Here is a 17,779-nt window from a genome sequence, read left to right as displayed (position 1 = left end):
CTCTCGGAGAGGCTGATTGGCTGCATTCTCGGGTTGGATCAACCCCTGAAGTCTAGAGTATGGTCAAAGCTTTCACCTCTCAGGTCAGCCCACTTTGTGCCATGCCGATTGCTCGAACCACTTACCAACCTACAATAGGTAGGCCAACTGGGGAACCCCGCCTTTGACCCAAGGACACTGCGGCAATCCACCTACCCATTCTTGCCATTGTACGCGTATTGTGATCCCTCCTACTGGGATTGCAGTACATTACTACTTTTTGTAGGTGGTAGAGTACATTAAAGCGCCTATCATATAGGCAAGGTTGGTAGTCAGCATTCCATCACGGGATGCAAAGAGCAAATGTAATGGAGGCATGCTGCATTGCATATATGCCAAGTGCCGTCTCTTGGCTTTATGATAGAGACCGTGGGGGGCTCATTGTCTCGTTTCAACTTGTCAGAAACAAGCAAAAATCTCTTTCTTCTCTTCGTCTACTCAGTTTAAGTAAAGTACCTAGGTAGGTACCTACCTACCTACCTTAGGTAGCAAGTAGACATGAAAGGGATGCAGAGTTGTACCGTAATTACCCCGTCGATCTTGACTGCACTATCTATCTAATTCTACACTGGGTCTAGCATAGAAGCTAGTCTAGAATTAGGTAGGTAGGTAACTAATATGAGCTAGGTAGTTTCGCCCAACTATCAAGGTTCACTGGTGACCCAGCATCTCCACCATTCTACTTATTAAAATGTAATTACTATATAAACCTCATGGAGCAGGTTTCAGACGGTTGTCTTCCGGACTCCCGGAACAACACAGAACCGCCCACCGAAATGCATGTTTCTATTAGTGTTCTAGAAACCTCGGAAAGTCGACCCGACTGCTGCGACCAGATGATTATTTTGGTTGCGCGTTTCCAGCCAATTTCAAACAAAATTAACAGGCAATGCTGAAATGGCAGGATTTTAAGTTCAGCACATTTACCTTATTTCGCTGTTGGTAGTCTCTCTCGGAGGGACAAATAGCAATGCAGGGTAACCTAAAGCGAGCAGGTCAAGCAAGTCGATCCGATGCCACAACAATTACGCCACATGTGGCACAGTTATGGTTCAGGTTCAGGTTCAGATTCGTCCCAAAAGCCAAAAGCACGTTCTCAACGATGCCGTCTGTGCCAAGTCCAAGCTGATGTCCCTTTTTCTTCCAGTGCAGGGCAAATGTTCGGCTAGGATTCCCTCGCCCGACAAAACTATCGCTCTCTACGGCAGCAGAACAACGGAATGTGCATCAATGCCTTCCTGGTTTGCTGATAGAATTTGCATCAGAACTCGCATTGGCCGGCCGAGGTGCTCCTGGACCTCGGTACCTTATGCCAAGCGCCAGTCAAAATGCGGAGAGAGTGCGGAGAAGCTGGCATTAATCCTGGGGAGGCTCAGTATGGGGAGATTGAACTTTCATTCCGTCTCCGTGCCTCAGCTGCTTATGTAGCTGTTGTAGGATCAATCCAGCCTGGTTGAACAGATGCAGATCTATATTCTAGATTGACATCTGATATTTGATGTGATACCAGCTTTCTTCTCAATCATCAAACCCACCTGCCAACCATTTCTTCCATTGTTGTCATCCTGTTACCCTGAACCTAGTTCGATTACACTATTCTCTTGTCTATTTTGCTTAGGTTTTGGAGTCGGTTGTACATCGCGTGTTACGCGACCCAAACAACAAGCGCTTATCTTCTTGGAGCAGTTATCTGTCAGTGGTCGTATATCCCGACCATTCGAGTTGCTGACAAAGACATAGTTGGCCACCTTCTCTGTGTCACCCACCATGCCTATGCACAACGGGATCCTGCCCCGGGAGGGCTTGTATATTGACCCCATCGCCAAGCTGGTTGGCAAGACGGCTTTTAACCCGTGGCTGACGCTCCCCTTGGTGCTTGCTGGAAAGTACACCCAGAAGGGCAAGTTGATAGCTGCCATCTACAGCAAGGCCTTTTGGCGCGTCAAACTGCTGCTGTACCTTGGCCTTCTCCGCTCCATCAACAACTACCTTTCTCGAAAGTCCAGCAACAACTGGATCAGTGACAAGTATGTCTGGTCCAAGGAGATTGTGGTTGTGACCGGCGGTTCTGCGGGTATTGGTGCCCACATCGTGCAGTTCCTGGCCGAGCGTGGCATTAAGGTGGTGGTTTTGGATATCCAACCTCTCAGCTTCAGCGCAAGTGAGTCTTTCAACCCTTTTATGTTAGCCCCTGCCCCTAGAGTCTCTTGTCGGGATACCGTGTTATCATGCGCTAAAGGATACCACAATTAACCCGGATCAGCGTCATCTGTATACTATTTCCAGGTCGACCTGACCTCACCTGCCAAATTGGCCGCTGTTGCCGATGAGATCCGGGCCCGGGTCGGCAACCCGACCATCCTGATCAACAACGCAGGCGTGGCTCGCGGCAAGAGCATCCTCAACTCCACGGAGCGCGACATCCGCTTTACCTTTGACGTGAACGCCTTGGCTCCCTTCTGGACCGTCAAGGAGTTCCTGCCCGACATGGTCAAGAAGAACCACGGCATGGTGGTCAATGTCAGCTCTTACGCTGCTTGGATCACGTCGCCCGAGATGGCCGACTACGCCGGATCCAAAGCCGCCGTCATGGCCCTGCACGAGGCCCTGTCCACCGAGCTCAAGGTCAGGTACAAGGCGCCGCGCGTCCGCACCGTCATCGTGTACCCAGGCTTCACCAAAACGGCCCTATTCACCGGCTACAACGCCACCCAGCCCTTCATGCTCCCTCCGTTGGAGCCCGAGACCGTCGCCGAGGCCATCGTCCGCCAGGTCCTGTCGGGCGAGAGCGGTGAGGTCATCGCCCCGGGCATGGGCAACACGCTCGGCGGCCTACGCGGGTACCCCATGTGGTGGCAGAACAGGCTCCGCGAGAAGACCTCGGTCCTCATGACAAACTTTCAGGGACGCCAGGTCGTCAAGGACCTCGACACGTTTTACGACGCCAAGTCGAAACCCTCCGATGGAGAGGAGAGCACGGTCCTGGTAGAATAGGTGCGTTACGAGACGTGCGATGGTTGAAACAAGGCTGTAGCAAGTATTCCTGAGGTAAATACCATGGCGGGAGTTTTTCTTTGTAGTTTATTGAGGACTTGTTAATTTGGTGTATGTTGGGCCAGTTATCGTGATTCAATGACGAAAGAACAAAAGCATAAGCAAGAAAAAAAAACCCCTTTGTCACTATAGAGGAGCAAGACGTGAAATGGACGATACTCGAGAGATTTGGCCGAATGTCTTTATTGAGTCCGTCGTTCTAGGTCGCATTTGCATGATTGTTTCGACGGAAAGAGGGGTATCACGTACAGAAGCTAATATATGAATAGGACACCCGCCTCTTATTACAAAACAAGACTCAGAATAACCCCCACCCAAGCAGTCCATAAAGCCCATCCAGCCCAGCCAATGACGGTTCCGCTCCCCAACCCCTGAGCACCAGACCTTCGAGGAGGCCCGAGTCCATTGTCGGGCAGGTCCTTGTCCTTGTCCTTGCTGGGGATAAATTGAACCTGCGTGGCGTCTCCGGGCGCGAAGAGGATCCCGACGTCGTTTGCAGTCCTCGCGTTGACCTCACTCTCGCTCAGGAGTGGGTTGTTGAGACTCTCGCAAGACGGCCTGAGGCGCCCGCCGCCTTCTATGCGGTTCGTGACGGAGATGGGCACGTCGAAGATGGTGTAGTGCTCCTGGCCGTTGAGGCGAAAGTTTTGCCGGATCGAGATGTTGTAGGTGCCGCGGCGGTCGTCAGCTCCGCGCGGCTGGCCGTCGCCGACCAGGCACTCGGGCCAGGGCCAGTTGATGTGCTTGACGGTGCTCCCGGGCTGCTGCGACATGATGAGGCGCTCGCTGCCGGGTATCTCGGCGCTGCCGTTGTTGACAGTCAGGTTCAGGCCCGTGTCCCTGCTGTAGAGGAACATGGTGATATTGTGAATCTGCGTCGGGCTCTCGGGGACGTATGGAGGCAGGTTGAGCTTCCCGTTGGCCGTCACGTCCAGAGACACATGTAGGGTCTCTGTTGGCCGCTCTACTCGTTAGTGTTTGACATGGAATAGATGGGTGGATGTAAAAAGGAGAAGAGAACTTTGCGTGCGTACCTCCACCGAGCGGCGTCCCTGGTTGAGGCGCATTCCATATTACTATCCCCGGAGTGTAAACCTGGCCTCCCGCTATTGTAAATGTCTGCTGCGCCCACGCCTGGCAAGCGAACAAGGCCGGGACGGCCAAGCAAGAAAATGAATGTGTATATAGCATTTTGTGTGTCTTTGGCCAAAAGGAAGAAGGTAAAGTAATTTTCAGAGTTGGGTTGTTTCCTCCAAACGAAAACCGATAGCAAACGTCGATATCCGAGTTAGCTGTTGGCTGTTGGTAAAGAGGCAAGTATGTGCTTGCCACACATGTATAAACTCTCTCCAGGAAAGGACTCGCTTGCTATTTACCAGTTTTCGGGCCATAAATGCAACGCTGTGATGAGGTAGATCGTTGACGTGCAAGATTTCATGCCGTCCCAAGCGAGGAGGGAGGGTACATGTGATTAGAGTTCACTACCTATAAAATGTAGCAGGGATAAAGCGTGCTGAGATGCGTGTCATGACGGGTTCGCAAGTGCTCTGTAGGGACCCTTATGTATGCGGTACCTTAGACGGATGGCATCTATCCCCCGGATGTCTCGATAACCGACACTCGTTGAAGTATTGTACCTCATAAAGCTAAGGTGGTCCAGTGGGCCGCCTTTCCGTCAAAAAGAATCCTTTTCTTCCAGCCTTGGAAGGATTGAAAAAAGGCTTCCCTCATGCACATTGGCGGGAAAAGACGGCGTGGGGTGGATGTCAGCATCTTGGCTAACATGCTGCTGCCCTTAATATCTCTTTTTATCGTCCTTGGTGACGTCGCAGATTGAGGTTTCAGACGACCAAGACCCCTGAAATCCCTTGCACCCATTATGGCCAACCGGATTCTCGGCACGGCTCGTTTCCACCAAGAAAACACTCGCCTGCTTCGGTTGGTAGTTCCAGGTATGTCGAAATATTAATTACTTTGTATGCAAATGAGGTTTGGGTTCATGGGAAGCAAGCTGTATGTAAGTACAAGTTGGACCGCAGCTGAGTGAATACTACGGCAACCGACCATAGGCACTCTCCCGACCCCAGTCGCTGTCAGTTCCAGCGCGATGGTACCTGCCCTAGCGCAAAACAGCGATAGCCATGTTGGTTTCCACCACCTTAATGTGGATGTGGGACCCGCAAATCATCGCTAAAACATGGATCCAATCTCAAATGTGCAAATCATTCGAGTCACGTTGCTACCTAGGTTCAGAACGAGGCTCGGTTGATAGTCGCAAATTGACAGCACTGCTGCTCATCACCAGTGGTACATTTGCTCAATCAAAGGACCAAGTCTGTCTAGGTCCGCCAATCGAGCTTGGCATCGCTTTACAGAGACATGTGGGCTACATCACGAACACGACTGGCGGCTGCAACCAGATGCTGCAGTAGGCCCCAACTCTGTCGTCGACGTCCGTTCCAGACAAGACTGTTGAGCAGCAGAATTCATGACCACAGCAGCGGTCTGGGTGGGATCCTCAAGATCTCCGACGAGGTTCGGGATGCATTGGAATCGAACCGGCCCGTGGTGGCCTTAGAGTCTACGATATACACCCATGGAGCAGTTGCACGTAGCGAGCTCGGGCTAGAGGATATCGTCCGCCAAAACGGAGGCACTCCTGCCGTCATTGGAGTCTTGGCTGGCGTGCCTACAGTCGGCCTGACAGATGCCGAGGTAGAACGCATGATATCAGAGGGCGCCAACAAAGTCTCCCGGCGAGATCTTGCATACCTGGCTGGGTTGGTAGGTGCCCCGCCTCGTCCCACCTAGGCTTACAAGCCGCCACAAAAGTGTCTCGTATGGACCGTCGTTAACATGGCAGGTTAATTATCTTCTCTCAGGGCATGACTGGGCGACAGATTCACGGAGGAACTACCATTGCTGGGACAATGCTTCTCGCAAGGCTGGCGGGTATTAAGGTCTTCGGCACTGGTGGTCTCGGCGGAGTCCACCGTGGCTGGGAGTCGACAATGGACATCTCGGCCGACCTGACCGAGCTAGGTAGAACGCGCGTGGCGGTGATTTGCAGCGGCAGCAAAGGCTTCCTTGACATCCCTACAACTCTCGAGTACCTGGAAACGCAGGGCGTGCTCGTCTCCACCTTTGCCGAAGGCCGCACCGGAAAGGTTGACTTTCCGGCTTTCTGGGCGCGGGAGAGCGGCATCAAGAGCCCGTCTGTCATCAACACGGAGGCGGAAGCGGCAGCCATTATCCTCGCGCAGGAGGAACTGGGCATAGAGACCGGAATTTTGTTTGCAAGCCCCATCCCTGAACAGCATCAAATTCCGCGAGAGGAGATGGATGCCGTGATCAAGCAGGCAGTCTCGGACGCTGCAGAGCAGGGCTTTACGGGATCCCAAAACACCCCCTTCATACTCGGCCAGATCCGGAAACTGACGGATGGCCGAAGTGTGCCTGCGAATGTGGCCTTGATTAAGTCAAACGTCGAAAGGGCCACGAAAATCTCTGTTGAGCTGTCGAAGCTCTCAGGGGGTTCTTCAGCGACTAAAATGTGAGCTATAGCTAGCAAGCCAATACACATCCTGGTGTAAATGCGTGCTGGTTCCTTCTCTAATCCGTTCTTCTGACAGCTTTCCCACAAGCAACACTGTAAAAACTCAAGTAGATCCAAAAGCCGGTCAAAAAACTGCCGAAAAGGTAGAGGTTAGTTGCAGAGTTCCGGGGCCAGCCATCTTGATATGTCTCGGGGCCTATCTGCAGGTCGGACGTATGGCTGATGTCTTTAGACGCATTCCAAAGTTGACGTGTTAGTGGCTGGATCAATCGCCCTCGATCTGAGCTGTGATTTTGTTCCTGGTTCAGCATCCCAGACCTCGCCTGCAATGCAGACATCAAATCCCTCGATTGTCACACAGACAGTTGGAGGCGTCGGACACAACGTTGCTCTGGCTGCTCATCGAGTTGATCGCAATGTGAAGGTGCGGTTGTGTAGCTTGGTTGGAGACGACTTGTGAGTGCATCCGATATTAAACATGGCCGCGCGCATTTCGTAAACTAAACGAGGTCTGGCAGCGCCGGAGCAACTGTTCTTTCAAAGCTAGAATCCTCTGGGATGGACACATCGTGCATCCGACAACTGGGACCAGAATACCCCTCGGCACGCACGGCACAATATGTGGCAGTCAACGGCGCCGACAAAAACCTTGTTCTCGCCATGGCCGACATGGGAATACTTACTAGCCATTCATTCCAAAAGTACTGGGACTCGGCTATCGCTGCTTCACGTCCCTCATGGCTGGTTGTAGACGGTAACTGGAGTGAGACCGATATCCATGAGGGATGGATACGATCTGGGCGCCAACATGGAGCCAAGATCGCCTTTGAGCCGGTGTCCGTGGCGAAGTCTGCCCGGCTGTTCCCTCGATTGAGCTCCGCGGCGAGAAGCAACCACGACGGGCTACTGCATCCGTCCCCTCTCGTGGATCTAGCTACACCCAACATCCATGAACTGGCAGCCATGTATAACGCGGCCAAGGAGCATGGCTACTTTGACGACCTCAGTTGGTTCAGTATGATCGATGCCCTGGGCATGAGGGGAGCACGCGATCGCTTCGTCCGTCTCACATCAACTGCTCTTACAGACACTGGAGTACCACAACAGGTAAAAAGGGAGCGCATGTTAACCGCTACCACGAATCTCCGAACATATAATATGACTGACCATGTTGTCTTTCTCGTAGATAATTCACCTCCTTCCCTATATACCCTCCCTCCTAACTAAGCTCGGCGACAAGGGCGTGCTTCTGTCCATGCTTCTTTCACCCGACGACGCCCGAGTTCGATCGATCGAGGCAGATCCTTATATCCTAGTCAGGGCTACGGGAGACCACCCTCATGTTGGCGCCGTGTACATGCGCCTGTTCCCGGCCGCCGAGGACGTGCAAGACGTGGTTTCAGTGAACGGAGTCGGCGATACCTTCTGCGGAACACTAATTGCGGGACTGGCTCGCGGAGCAAAGGTGGAAAATCTCATTGATGTCGCCCAGAAGGCTGCCGTATTGACGCTGAGAAGTCACCAGTCGGTGAGCGACGAGGTAGGCAAGTTGGAGCCTGAGCTGGCACGGATAGCCCGTTTGTAATTTACTTGCGCACGCTCTCCCGCCAAGTTTCTCTATTTGCTTTCCAATACAAATCGAAATACAAACACAGCTTATTTACCTCCCTTACCTCAGGTGCACTACATTCGCAAACCGACTTAAGAGACCTTCTGTACCTAGGTACCTAGGTACCTGCCTAACCCTGCATTCAATTTGTTCTACAACAACCCCTATCTATAACCAGACGGCGGGGTGCCCCACCTACAAGTGAACATATTGTTTTTTATCGATAACGCAAACAAGAAAAAAAAGTATTGCCCCACACAACCACAGGCCGCATTGGCCCATACTCAAGTACGTAGACACATTCCTGTTCTTTCGCAAAGTGACAGCGGCGAGCCATTATACCTAACAGACGAGATGGGTCCCAAAAACCGCAACAATTTCGAATCCTCCGACGATGATGACTTCTCAAACGACGAGTTTGCCAGCTTCGATGACGACAACGGCGGGTCAGAGGTGAACTTTCAGGTTCGCGATAAGGACTCGGACGAGGAGGAGCTCGAGCGCCTTGTCCTCGGCGACACTACCACTTTCAGATCACGTCTGTTTGAAGACGACGACTTTCTTCCCGCTCAGACCGGCTCCAAGGACTTGCAATTGGCGCAGGATCAGTCGTTAAAAGCCACTGGCAATGAAGCCATTGACGACTCGGCCCTGTTCTTCTTTGCTACTGAGAAGGAGCCTGTCACAGGGAGCCAACAGCTCGCGATCACTCCTTCTGGCAATAAGTCGAGTGACCCGACAGCCGGAAACGATGTGCCGGCGTGGGAGGACAGCGACGACGAAAAGCTGTCCATTTCGCTTGCTGGTGCCAGCAGGCTGCGGAAGCTGCGTTTGACGGAAGGGGAGGATATTGTGAGTGGCGCGGAGTACTCCAGGAGGCTGCGCCAGCAGTATCTCCGGTTGAACCCGCAGCCCTCGTGGGTGAAGGATGCAGCCGCAAGGGAGCCAAAGCGGCGACGTAGGTCGTCAGCATCCTCGGGCTCCGACAGCGGTAGCGGCTCGGATGATGAAGATTTCGGCACTGCCATGCCTCTGGAGGAGTTTCTACGGGACGTCAGCGCTCTTACGGACGGCGGCTCGCGGAAGAGGAGGAAGTTGCGACCAGAGACTATCAACATCCAAAAGACGCGCGACATACCAGACGTCCACAAGGGGCCCGTCGAGTCCCTCTCTTTCCACCCGCAACACCCCGTTCTCCTATCATCCAGCACATCCTCAATGCTTCATCTTCATCACATATCGCCAGCTGCGCACCCTACTCCGAACCCACTCCTAACGTCGGTACAGGTGCAAAACACTCCAATCAGGAAGGCCGAGTTTCTTTCACCTTCGGGCGAGCAAATCGTCTTTGCAGGTAGACGGCGTTTCTTTCATTCTTGGAACATATCGACAGGACAGGTGACCAAGGTCAGCAGGATACATGGCCATCGCCTAGAACAGAAGTCGGTGGAGCGCTTCAAGTTGAGCCCGTGTGGGCGCTACATGGCTATAGTAGGAACGGACAAGAAAGGGGGTGGCTTGCTCAATATTATGCGTGTCGGCACCATGCAATGGATTGCTCAAGCGCGGATGGATGGACGTCATGGAATTGCAGACTTTTGCTGGTGGAGGACAGGCGAGGGCATGACTATATTGGGGAGAGACGGCCAAGTTGGAGAGTGGAACCTCGAGGCGAAGAGGTTCGTCGGTATCTGGAGGGATTCTGGTTCTACAGGTGGAACGGTACTTGCTCTCGGTGGCCGGGATGGGCCAAGTGAGCTGGGAGAGGACCGCTGGGTGGCCGTCGGCTCCAACGTCGGTATCCTGCAGGTATATGACAGAGACGACCTCGTTCTGAGACCTGGAGTCGGCCAGGAGGATGAGGTGACGGTCAAGGAGACCCCAGAGCCGACCCGCGCATTTGAGTCGTTGACAACGGCGATATCTGTGGTCACTTTTTCTCCCGACGCCCAGCTGCTGGCTTTCGGCAGTATCCACAAGAAGGATGCGCTCAGACTGGCACACATCCCGAGCTGCACGCTGTACCGCAACTGGCCTACATCAGAGACGCCGTTTGGCAGGATCACGGCGGTGGCGTTTGGGATGCAGAGCGATCTGATTGCCGTTGGAAACGACAAAGGAAAGATCCGCCTATGGGAGATCAGGAGCTAGTTGACCCCCTGGATTTAGTCTACCTAGTTGAAAGTTGACTGCTATTGAAGGCAACAGCCCGTCGGAGAGGTTGAGCTCCACTGACGTCTTACTTCTTTTCTAGATCTAAGTCCTTTCTTTTGTTTTAAGGGTCTTCTTTACGGCGCCCGGACAGCCATCCGTGATACGATAGAGCGGACGGCCCGTCATGGCTTGCTTCTTTTTACCCTCTAGAATTCTCGAATTTTCGAGACATGTCTTGTTTATGTCCAATATTGGCATCTGAGAAGAAAATCCGTGTAGGAGAAAAGAGATCCCTTGGGCCCCTTTTTTTTTGCTACTTGCCCAACGTAAACGTTATAATTACATGCCTACCTAGATGCGGAATCATCTGGGGTATTGGCATTTTAACCTGAGCGTGAAAGTACGGGCAGCAAATGCCTGGCCACTCCTGGTTGGCTGTCATATCGGTTGTCATGGCATGACGAAGTAATTTGCGGGCTCGGGGGAAGCGTGTTGTGGTGTGATTTGTTCCCACCGGGACCACATCGACAACTGGGACCCCAGCAAATCAGATTTGCCCAAGGTCCACGACAACAAGTTTTGGTCGCATGCTTGGTTTTTTTCTTCTCTAAGGTCTCCCCTTCGATGCATGTGATGTGCACCGCACCCGATGGGCAACCAGCCGTTTGTTGGAGACGGTGAGTCCAAGGATGACCAATGGCCGGTGCGTGCCAATATTTCTCGGGTCGGTCAAGGTCGGTCGGTGGAGAGGCAAGAAGAAGAGGCTAAGGCAGCCTCCGATGAGTGCATACCAACCAACCAACCATACAGCAATTGTAGGTACATATGTAGGTTGATCCCTTCATGGGTTCTTCCCTCATCTTCTTTTGTTTTTGTGTCTTTTATTTCATTCCTAACAATGGATCAATCAGCTTGGCATTGTTTCTACTGGCCGTTGCTGTGATTCGTTTTTACCTTGGGGGATACAAGGAAAGACAGCAAGATGGCATTCCTCAGCATATGAGATTTTGTCATCGACGATCGATTGACCTGATTCATTTCACCATAACCATACGACTACATAATACCTACTTACTGGTATTTGTCGGCAAACCTCCAACAAAACCTAACCCGATCCGGCAAAGAAAACAAACTCATTTTCCCCCACCGTCAATCCAGCCTCCTACCAGTGCTACTGTAAACTGGTAACTGGTAAAACCTGCCCTGCCCTGGCTGGGCGACCGTGTGGCGGCGAAACACACCCACTGAGACAACGCGTCCAAACCCCTGTGCTGGTTTGTGAACATCCCGGTCAGGCACACGAGCAGTGACCACCGCGCGTGTCAAACACTCCGCACTGAGTGAGGGAGAAAAAAAAAAAGAAAAAAGAAGAAAATACCCGCCGAGGACTGGGGCGGACCCCACTGTTCCTGCTTCAGGATGGGCTGGAACGCTTTTAAGCGACGACGGCCGAAAGGAAGAGAACCCAGCCCGACAGCTACTGCTTCCGCTGTCCAGCAGCCTTACAACAACAGCAACACTAGCGGTGTCAGCAGAGGACATGTCGATTCCACTGTGCAGGTCGCACCACCTACGCGTAAACACCTGAGCATATATCGAACCATCATCTCCAAAAAGAATACAACCACAACTACCACCACCACCACCACCACTACCGAGTCGGCTCCTCATGAGCCTCAATTCGTCATGGCTCCGGCAGCCTCCCTGTCTCCAATCGTGGAGGAGGCGCTCCAAGGCCGCCCTCCTTTGGCGGTAAAGGTCCAAATCACCATCGCCGACAAGCCGGCCTACACAAGAGTTTATGCTAGCTCACAGGCTCTCCGCCCTTCGAACCGACTGTGTCAGGGCTTGCTTCGCCGTGTCGAGCACTGCAGCAAAGAGTTTATAACCCGAAGAGATTCGGACGCTCTTTTGCATCGTCGATTCGGTCAAGCACCGAGCGCCCTGCGATATGAATTCACCTACACCATCATCCGGTCTGGTGCTGTCTGGGCAGAGGAAACCTTCAAGTCCTACCAGCGGGCTCCCGTCACTGATGAGCTGGCCAATGAGATCATCCTGTCCACCCACTACGTCGTCGGTCTTTTCTTCAGGCGACACGATAAGGAGTTCAAGTGGACGCAAGAACCAGCCTCGGACCGGCTGTCAAAAAGGTTATCTGCATCATCACTAAGCCCATACGACGCCCTCACGCTTGGGTGTATACCGCAGTCTAGGTTTATCGAATCGACACAGTCTTTCGAGTTCATCCCCGGCTACAGCATTGAGCTTTCGTTCCGAAGCTTCACCACACACCGGCGTACCCAGCGCGAGTGGACTCGGAGCTTACGGTTGAAGAGTGCCCAGGATTCACCGCTCAACCTCGCCCAAAGCGAGAGGTTGTTATGGGACTCATTCGAGGCGGTGAACTCGGCCATCAGCGCCAAGAAGCGCTCATTTGAGCTCGAGCATGAGTCCTGCGAGTGGTTGGAAGGCCCTGTTGATTGCCAACATTTCGAGGAGAACGCGTTGAGTCTTGAGCTAAGGATTGCCAACAACCTTGGCCCTGTGTATGAACACATGCACCGCGGCATTCGCTCCAAGCTTTCAATGTTTAGACAGCAAGATGGCGAGGATTGCTATGCCTTTCTTCGTGATGTACAAACAGAACTTCTCAGGCTCCGAGACTTGGCCGACGAGCAAGTCTCTCGCACAAACGACTTTGAATTAAGGATATTAGAATTAACGGGTGCCCAAGGCTGGAAGATCTCCAGACCGGCAAGGGTAACCCTCGACAACACCAAGTCCCACTCGCAGCGGACTGTCGAGGCCATTCTTGACCGTGTCCACACTGGTATTACAGACGTGCTCCGCGCCCCTGGGGCATCCATACACATTGCAGCATACAAGAGGGGCCATCTCATATTAGATAGGGAAATCAGTGCACAACAAGGGTCCAGCAAGAAGCCTTCTAGCACGGCAAGTAACCCGGTTAGCATACAGGCTGAGAAAGACTATCTAGTCCAAGCTTTGGAATCACGGATCCGTCAAGACCTCGACATGCTGCTCGAAGACACATGCTCTTTGGAAGGCCTGCCTGAGGACAATGATGAGGATTTGACGCCAACCACATCAGTATCGCCACAAAACCAAGATGAAGACACACAGCTAGACTACAGAGAAAACTCTACAGCCACCCAAGACTCGATAAGAAGGTTTCCACTATCCAAGAGTCCAGAGGAATCACGGGCCGCGACGCCGATGCAGCAATCGCCGATACCGCTCAGGAGGAAGAAGACCTTCATCATGCCAGCCTCTCGAGATACCCCGGCCTACCGACTCTTTCCGTTGGTTCCCGACAAGTTTATCCAGAGCCGTTCCCGCCAAAACAGCGAGTCTACTCTCTCCAGTCAAGCCTCGGAGTCATCTCCTGCGGTGCTCAAAAAGGTCAACGTGCAACCGGTGCACGTCATCGACCCTGATCTATTCAGGGGCCATGCCTTTTCGGGTTCTGACGGCACCGCGTCGGAGCATGCGGGAACGGTGCCTGAGATTTTGTCGGAAGAATCTGACCGATCCGAGTGTGGCGGGACGGAGTTGTCAGCTGCCGAGGATTACGTGTTTACACAGGAGTCATCATTGATGAGCGATGCTCAAGATTCGGTGGCTGGCGACATGGTCGAACTTGATTGTGTCGACTCTGCTCAGGCCTCTGTGACGCAGCTAGGTTCCCAGTCCGCAGGGAAGTTTGACGACCACGCCCTTGAGGAAAAGGCCGATTGTGCAGATGTCGAGGTTTCTGAGGGATCGAGCAAACGTGCAAGCCTGAGCCGTGACGACGAGTCTATCCCGTCAACTCCTGGGCTCAGCCATGGAGAAGGGCCCTCGCCTCGCGACAGTTTCCTGATGACACCGCCATTCTCAAAATCGACTCCCGTGACCTGTCCCAGGATACCATTGTCCTTTGAATCTGACAAGGCTGAAGAAGATGGCCACTTCAGCTACCCACCTAGCGAGACGGAAGAGGAAGAGAAGACGCCAACTGGGTCAACCCCACAGATACCTATGGCGCACGAGGTGGCAGTCGTGCCAGCAAATGGAACGCCAGAGCCGGACACTGTTGTTCTGAGGAATGCGGATGGATTCTCTCGGAGCGAGACATCGTTCGGCTTTGACGAAGATCAAGCACTGACCGAGTTCCATCCCTCAGCTTCGGGTACCCCGACGCAGGCTGTGGCAGAACTGGCATCATCTTTTATCGCCTCACAAATATCGGTTCCAGACGTGGAGCCTCCACGAAGCGCTGGAACTATTGTCGCTCCTACCCCAGCAGCTCAAGAGCCCGAAGGGAACGTATTCGACAGTGCATTCGCTGAGAAGTCGGTCGCCCAACCGCCTACTCTGCTGACGAATTATTGCCCATCGACCAGTCTTGGAGACAGTTTGCTCGAGCTACAGCCGGCTCGATCCAGGCGCACAATCGAGCGGCCGAGCCCTATCCTGATCACCAGGAACAGCGTGTCGTCATGGGAGGACTACGTTAGCGCTAGCCAGCGCGACTCTGTCGATACCATCAAGTCTGAGGTGGACGTTTCCGCCATCATGTCGGACCACCAGCCAACCGCGCGCCCGTCGAGTCCGACACGCCGCAAATCCATCCCTACTGCAGGCGTTTTGGGACTCCACGAGGCAGGGAGCAGGCGGTCGGGGCCCTTTGGGGCCCTCAAGAGCGCCTTCTCTGGCGGCCAGCACTGGCTTGACAGTGAGAGATTCCGGGTCAGTGGGTCGAGCTCGCGACCGCAGACCGCCCCAGGCCTTGTCGCACAAAAGTTCTTCCCCGAGGGCGTCACCACGCCGCCTCATCCAGAGAGCCCCGTGACGCCGACGACCAAGTCGCCTCGTCGACCATACATTCGGAAACGCACCAAGAGCATCGCCACCGCTACCATCGTTCGAGCCACCCCGAAGCGGCCGCACAAGTCGCACAGGGGCCGGGCCAAATCAGCTGCTTTTGCCGAGCTGGAGCGTGGGCGAGAGGAGAAGCAAGGCAAGGAAGCCGAAGCACTGGACGGAACCGGCGAAAAGCCCATGTTGCCACGCTTCATGATGCTGTTTGCCGGTATGGCTGTCGCGTCGTCAATGCTCAACAAGAACTGAACAACACAATTTTTTTTTTAAATTTTTTTTTTGGTCACGATAGCTCGAGTGTTTGGCACGGGAATCCCAAACATTCGTTACACTCTTTTGCCCAGTCTTCCGCGATGCCGTTACAAGCACGATAAAAAAGTAACAAAAAACAAACCAAACCTCAGTATTTTTGATCGATGAAACCTTGGGACTTTTTTTCTCTTACCGTTTGATCAACGTCCCATCGGCGTTGGTTTTCTCCTTGTCTTTTTTGAAGAATGCATTTTGGAAGCGTGGGTTCTGCGGGCGGGCTGTGTTTTTGGATTTGGATTTTGAAAATTACCCCGGGACATACAGAAGAAAAGTGGGTTGGAATTGAAAATATTCATTGCATTTACAGGGCCGTTTCAGCTAGCATATAAAGCTATCTAGATCACAGACAGAGAGAGAGTTAGATATCACATAAAGCGTTGTCGATTCCTTGTTATCTGCTCTTTCCATCGCGTAGCTTGTTTGCTTCATAATAATGTACCTATGTAGAGTTGCCGAATTGTATTCGTTATCATTTCCCGCTGTTGATTGTCTAAAACTATAACTCATCCTTCACCCTCTCGCCTGACTTATCCTCATCGCCAGCAAAAGAAGCCGCTTGCTTTGCTGCCTCCTCTGGCTCCTGCCACATGCGCTTCTTGGGGTTCCCCTCGGACTCATGGTAGACGTCTTGGCCTTTGGCACTTTCGATGGTCGTCTCATCGGCGTCGGCCTTAGCCTCGTCAATAACCTTACCAACCTTTTCAAATTCCGACTCTGGATCTGAAGCCTCTTTCCGACCAGCCTTCTCCGCCGCTCCCACACGAGCGGTCGGCACACTTGCCGCGCCCCCCATGTCGACTACGGTCGCGCTCCCAGCCGTGCCCGCAACCTCTATGCTCGCTCCGGAGCCGCTCATACCCTTGCTGACGAGAGACGCACCGCCACCGACTCCTATGCCGAGCAGCCTTAGCGGGAGCCAGACGAACCACCACATGGGTCCGTAGAGAAGCCTCCGAAAGACGAGCCAGGCGGCCGTCGCCAGCAGCATGTAGAGCGCCGTCTGGAGGTACCACGTGTCCGACTTTTGCGACCTGAGCAGCGTGCCCAGCAGGTCCCTCGACGCCGCGAGCATGCCGTCGAGCCCAGAGTACCGCTGGTCGAGCTCTCGCATGGCAGCCGTGCTCTCTGCCAGCGCCTGTGCCGCGTATGCGGACCGTGCCAGCTCCGCAGCCATCAGGTCGTGGGTGCGGCGGAGGGACGAGGTCACGTTGTGCGCGGCGCCGACGACTTGGTCCTGCGGGTCATTGCCGACGGTTGATCTTTGCTGGTGGTGTCGTCGTCGTGGCGGCGGCGGCGGCTGCTGCTGTTGCCCTCCCTGTTGCTGCAGGACCGGAGACGATGCGTCGGAGCGGCTCTGAGGCGGCGGAGCAGCATATGATGCCACGAGCATGGCCCGCTCGGCTCGTTGGGCTGCGGCTAAGCGTTGACGGGCTGAGAGCTGCGCTTTGCGGAAACAAATTCGGCAGCTGTGTTGAGATAGACCAAGGAAGTTAGTATCGCAAAACGAAACTGTGACAATGGCGACCTTCCGGAGACTGGCAAGATCACATACCGCTTCAGTTCGGCACCCAACCTGTCGGCCGACTCGCGCAGGCGGTTCCTGTCCTTCTGAGCCTCGCTGCCATCGCGGCCGGGCTTAAGGTCTGCTACCTCCTCGCGGAGGAGGTCCAAGTCCTCCTCAGTCTCCCGGAGGCCCTGGGTGATCTCGACGCCCAGCTCAGTGACCACGTTGCCGTCATCGTAATGGCTGTCGGAGTCGTCCCCGAGCGGCACGGAGCCTGGCTGCAGTTTAAGGCTGCCCAGTCGATCGATCAGGGTCCGTATTTGCGAGGTCGTCTCCTGCAGCTGCACGAGACGTTCCTGGAGCGTCCGCAGCGACATGATTTTTTTTTCTACCGCCACCACCCCGCTTTCTATGATGGTGCAACGTAGTCTATTTTCTGCGATTTTCGGTATTGGGTCGTCTGATGTTCTGGGTAGAGATTTCTGGGGTTGTTGAATATGGTATTTTGTTTGTTGGTTTGCTTGCTTTTGGCAGAAGCGCTATTCTCCTCCCAGATATTTATGGCCTGCCAGTGACGTCGGGACGGAGTATGTCATTGTCCTCTTGTACTTCGTTTGATCAATGTGGCTCAAACCTTCTGCCCGTACTTCAGACGGTGGGTCCA

At 53.6% G+C, this 17,779-nt stretch overlaps 7 protein-coding genes across 7 annotated transcripts; 5 read left to right on the top strand and 2 right to left on the bottom strand.

Annotated features, from left to right (window-relative positions):
• Nucleotides 1-741: 741 nt before the first annotated feature.
• Nucleotides 742-3,283, top strand: MGG_01604 (epidermal retinal dehydrogenase 2). The gene is made up of 2 exons (XM_003714540.1): nucleotides 742-2,200; nucleotides 2,303-3,283. The coding sequence occupies exons 1-2, from the start codon at nucleotides 1,807-1,809 to the stop codon at nucleotides 3,031-3,033; spliced, it is 1,125 nt and encodes a 374-aa protein (XP_003714588.1). The 5' UTR covers nucleotides 742-1,806; the 3' UTR covers nucleotides 3,034-3,283.
• Nucleotides 3,261-5,095, bottom strand: MGG_01603 (uncharacterized protein). Its single transcript, XM_003714539.1, has 2 exons — nucleotides 4,128-5,095; nucleotides 3,261-4,045 (listed from the first exon to the last, which is right to left on the bottom strand). Exons 1-2 carry the CDS (start codon nucleotides 4,282-4,284, stop codon nucleotides 3,378-3,380), a joined length of 825 nt encoding a protein of 274 aa, XP_003714587.1. The 5' UTR covers nucleotides 4,285-5,095; the 3' UTR covers nucleotides 3,261-3,377.
• Nucleotides 4,973-8,318, top strand: MGG_14801 (IdgA domain-containing protein; the record flags this gene model as incomplete). The annotated part of the gene is made up of 8 exons (XM_003714538.1): nucleotides 4,973-5,045; nucleotides 5,380-5,521; nucleotides 5,592-5,877; nucleotides 5,976-6,646; nucleotides 6,726-6,798; nucleotides 7,011-7,105; nucleotides 7,168-7,756; nucleotides 7,836-8,318. 8 exons carry the CDS (start codon nucleotides 4,973-4,975, stop codon nucleotides 8,232-8,234), a joined length of 2,328 nt encoding a protein of 775 aa, XP_003714586.1. The 3' UTR covers nucleotides 8,235-8,318.
• Nucleotides 8,319-8,537: 219 nt separating this feature from the next.
• MGG_14800 (uncharacterized protein) lies at nucleotides 8,538-10,759 on the top strand. The gene has a single exon (XM_003714537.1). It carries the CDS (start codon nucleotides 8,613-8,615, stop codon nucleotides 10,407-10,409), a length of 1,797 nt encoding a protein of 598 aa, XP_003714585.1. The 5' UTR covers nucleotides 8,538-8,612; the 3' UTR covers nucleotides 10,410-10,759.
• A 302-nt stretch (nucleotides 10,760-11,061) lies between these two features.
• Nucleotides 11,062-11,355, top strand: MGG_11179 (uncharacterized protein; the record flags this gene model as incomplete). The annotated part of the gene is made up of 2 exons (XM_003714536.1): nucleotides 11,062-11,227; nucleotides 11,324-11,355. The coding sequence occupies 2 exons, from the start codon at nucleotides 11,062-11,064 to the stop codon at nucleotides 11,353-11,355; spliced, it is 198 nt and encodes a 65-aa protein (XP_003714584.1).
• A 476-nt stretch (nucleotides 11,356-11,831) lies between these two features.
• MGG_01601 (uncharacterized protein) lies at nucleotides 11,832-15,548 on the top strand (the record flags this gene model as incomplete). The annotated part of the gene is made up of 1 exon (XM_003714535.1): nucleotides 11,832-15,548. One exon carries the CDS (start codon nucleotides 11,832-11,834, stop codon nucleotides 15,546-15,548), a length of 3,717 nt encoding a protein of 1,238 aa, XP_003714583.1.
• A 338-nt stretch (nucleotides 15,549-15,886) lies between these two features.
• Nucleotides 15,887-17,721, bottom strand: MGG_01600 (Sec20 domain-containing protein). Its single transcript, XM_003714534.1, has 2 exons — nucleotides 17,164-17,721; nucleotides 15,887-17,077 (listed from the first exon to the last, which is right to left on the bottom strand). The coding sequence occupies exons 1-2, from the start codon at nucleotides 17,490-17,492 to the stop codon at nucleotides 16,108-16,110; spliced, it is 1,299 nt and encodes a 432-aa protein (XP_003714582.1). The 5' UTR covers nucleotides 17,493-17,721; the 3' UTR covers nucleotides 15,887-16,107.
• Nucleotides 17,722-17,779: the final 58 nt, after the last annotated feature.

Source organism: Pyricularia oryzae, chromosome 2, assembly GCF_000002495.2.
Source record: "Pyricularia oryzae 70-15 chromosome 2, whole genome shotgun sequence".
NCBI lineage: Eukaryota > Fungi > Ascomycota > Sordariomycetes > Magnaporthales > Pyriculariaceae > Pyricularia > Pyricularia oryzae.
The sequence above is the reverse complement of the archived record's forward strand: the minus strand, read 5'-3'. Positions and strand labels throughout refer to the sequence as shown.

Excerpts from the sequence above, each read along its gene's own strand:
- MGG_01604 (XM_003714540.1), top strand. The coding sequence starts at position 1,807 with ATGCCTATGCACAACGGGATCCTGCCCCGGGAGGGCTTGTATATTGAC. Across the intron at positions 2,201-2,302 it reads ACCTCTCAGCTTCAGCGCAA|CGTCATCTGTATACTATTTC; the intron begins GTGAGTCTTTCA and ends AACCCGGATCAG.
- MGG_01603 (XM_003714539.1), bottom strand. The coding sequence starts at position 4,284 with ATGCTATATACACATTCATTTTCTTGCTTGGCCGTCCCGGCCTTGTTC. Across the intron at positions 4,046-4,127 it reads AGGGACGCCGCTCGGTGGAG|AGACCCTACATGTGTCTCTG; the intron begins GTACGCACGCAA and ends AGCGGCCAACAG.
- MGG_14800 (XM_003714537.1), top strand. The coding sequence starts at position 8,613 with ATGGGTCCCAAAAACCGCAACAATTTCGAATCCTCCGACGATGATGAC.
- MGG_01600 (XM_003714534.1), bottom strand. The coding sequence starts at position 17,492 with ATGTCGCTGCGGACGCTCCAGGAACGTCTCGTGCAGCTGCAGGAGACG. Across the intron at positions 17,078-17,163 it reads TTGGGTGCCGAACTGAAGCG|CTGCCGAATTTGTTTCCGCA; the intron begins GTATGTGATCTT and ends ATCTCAACACAG.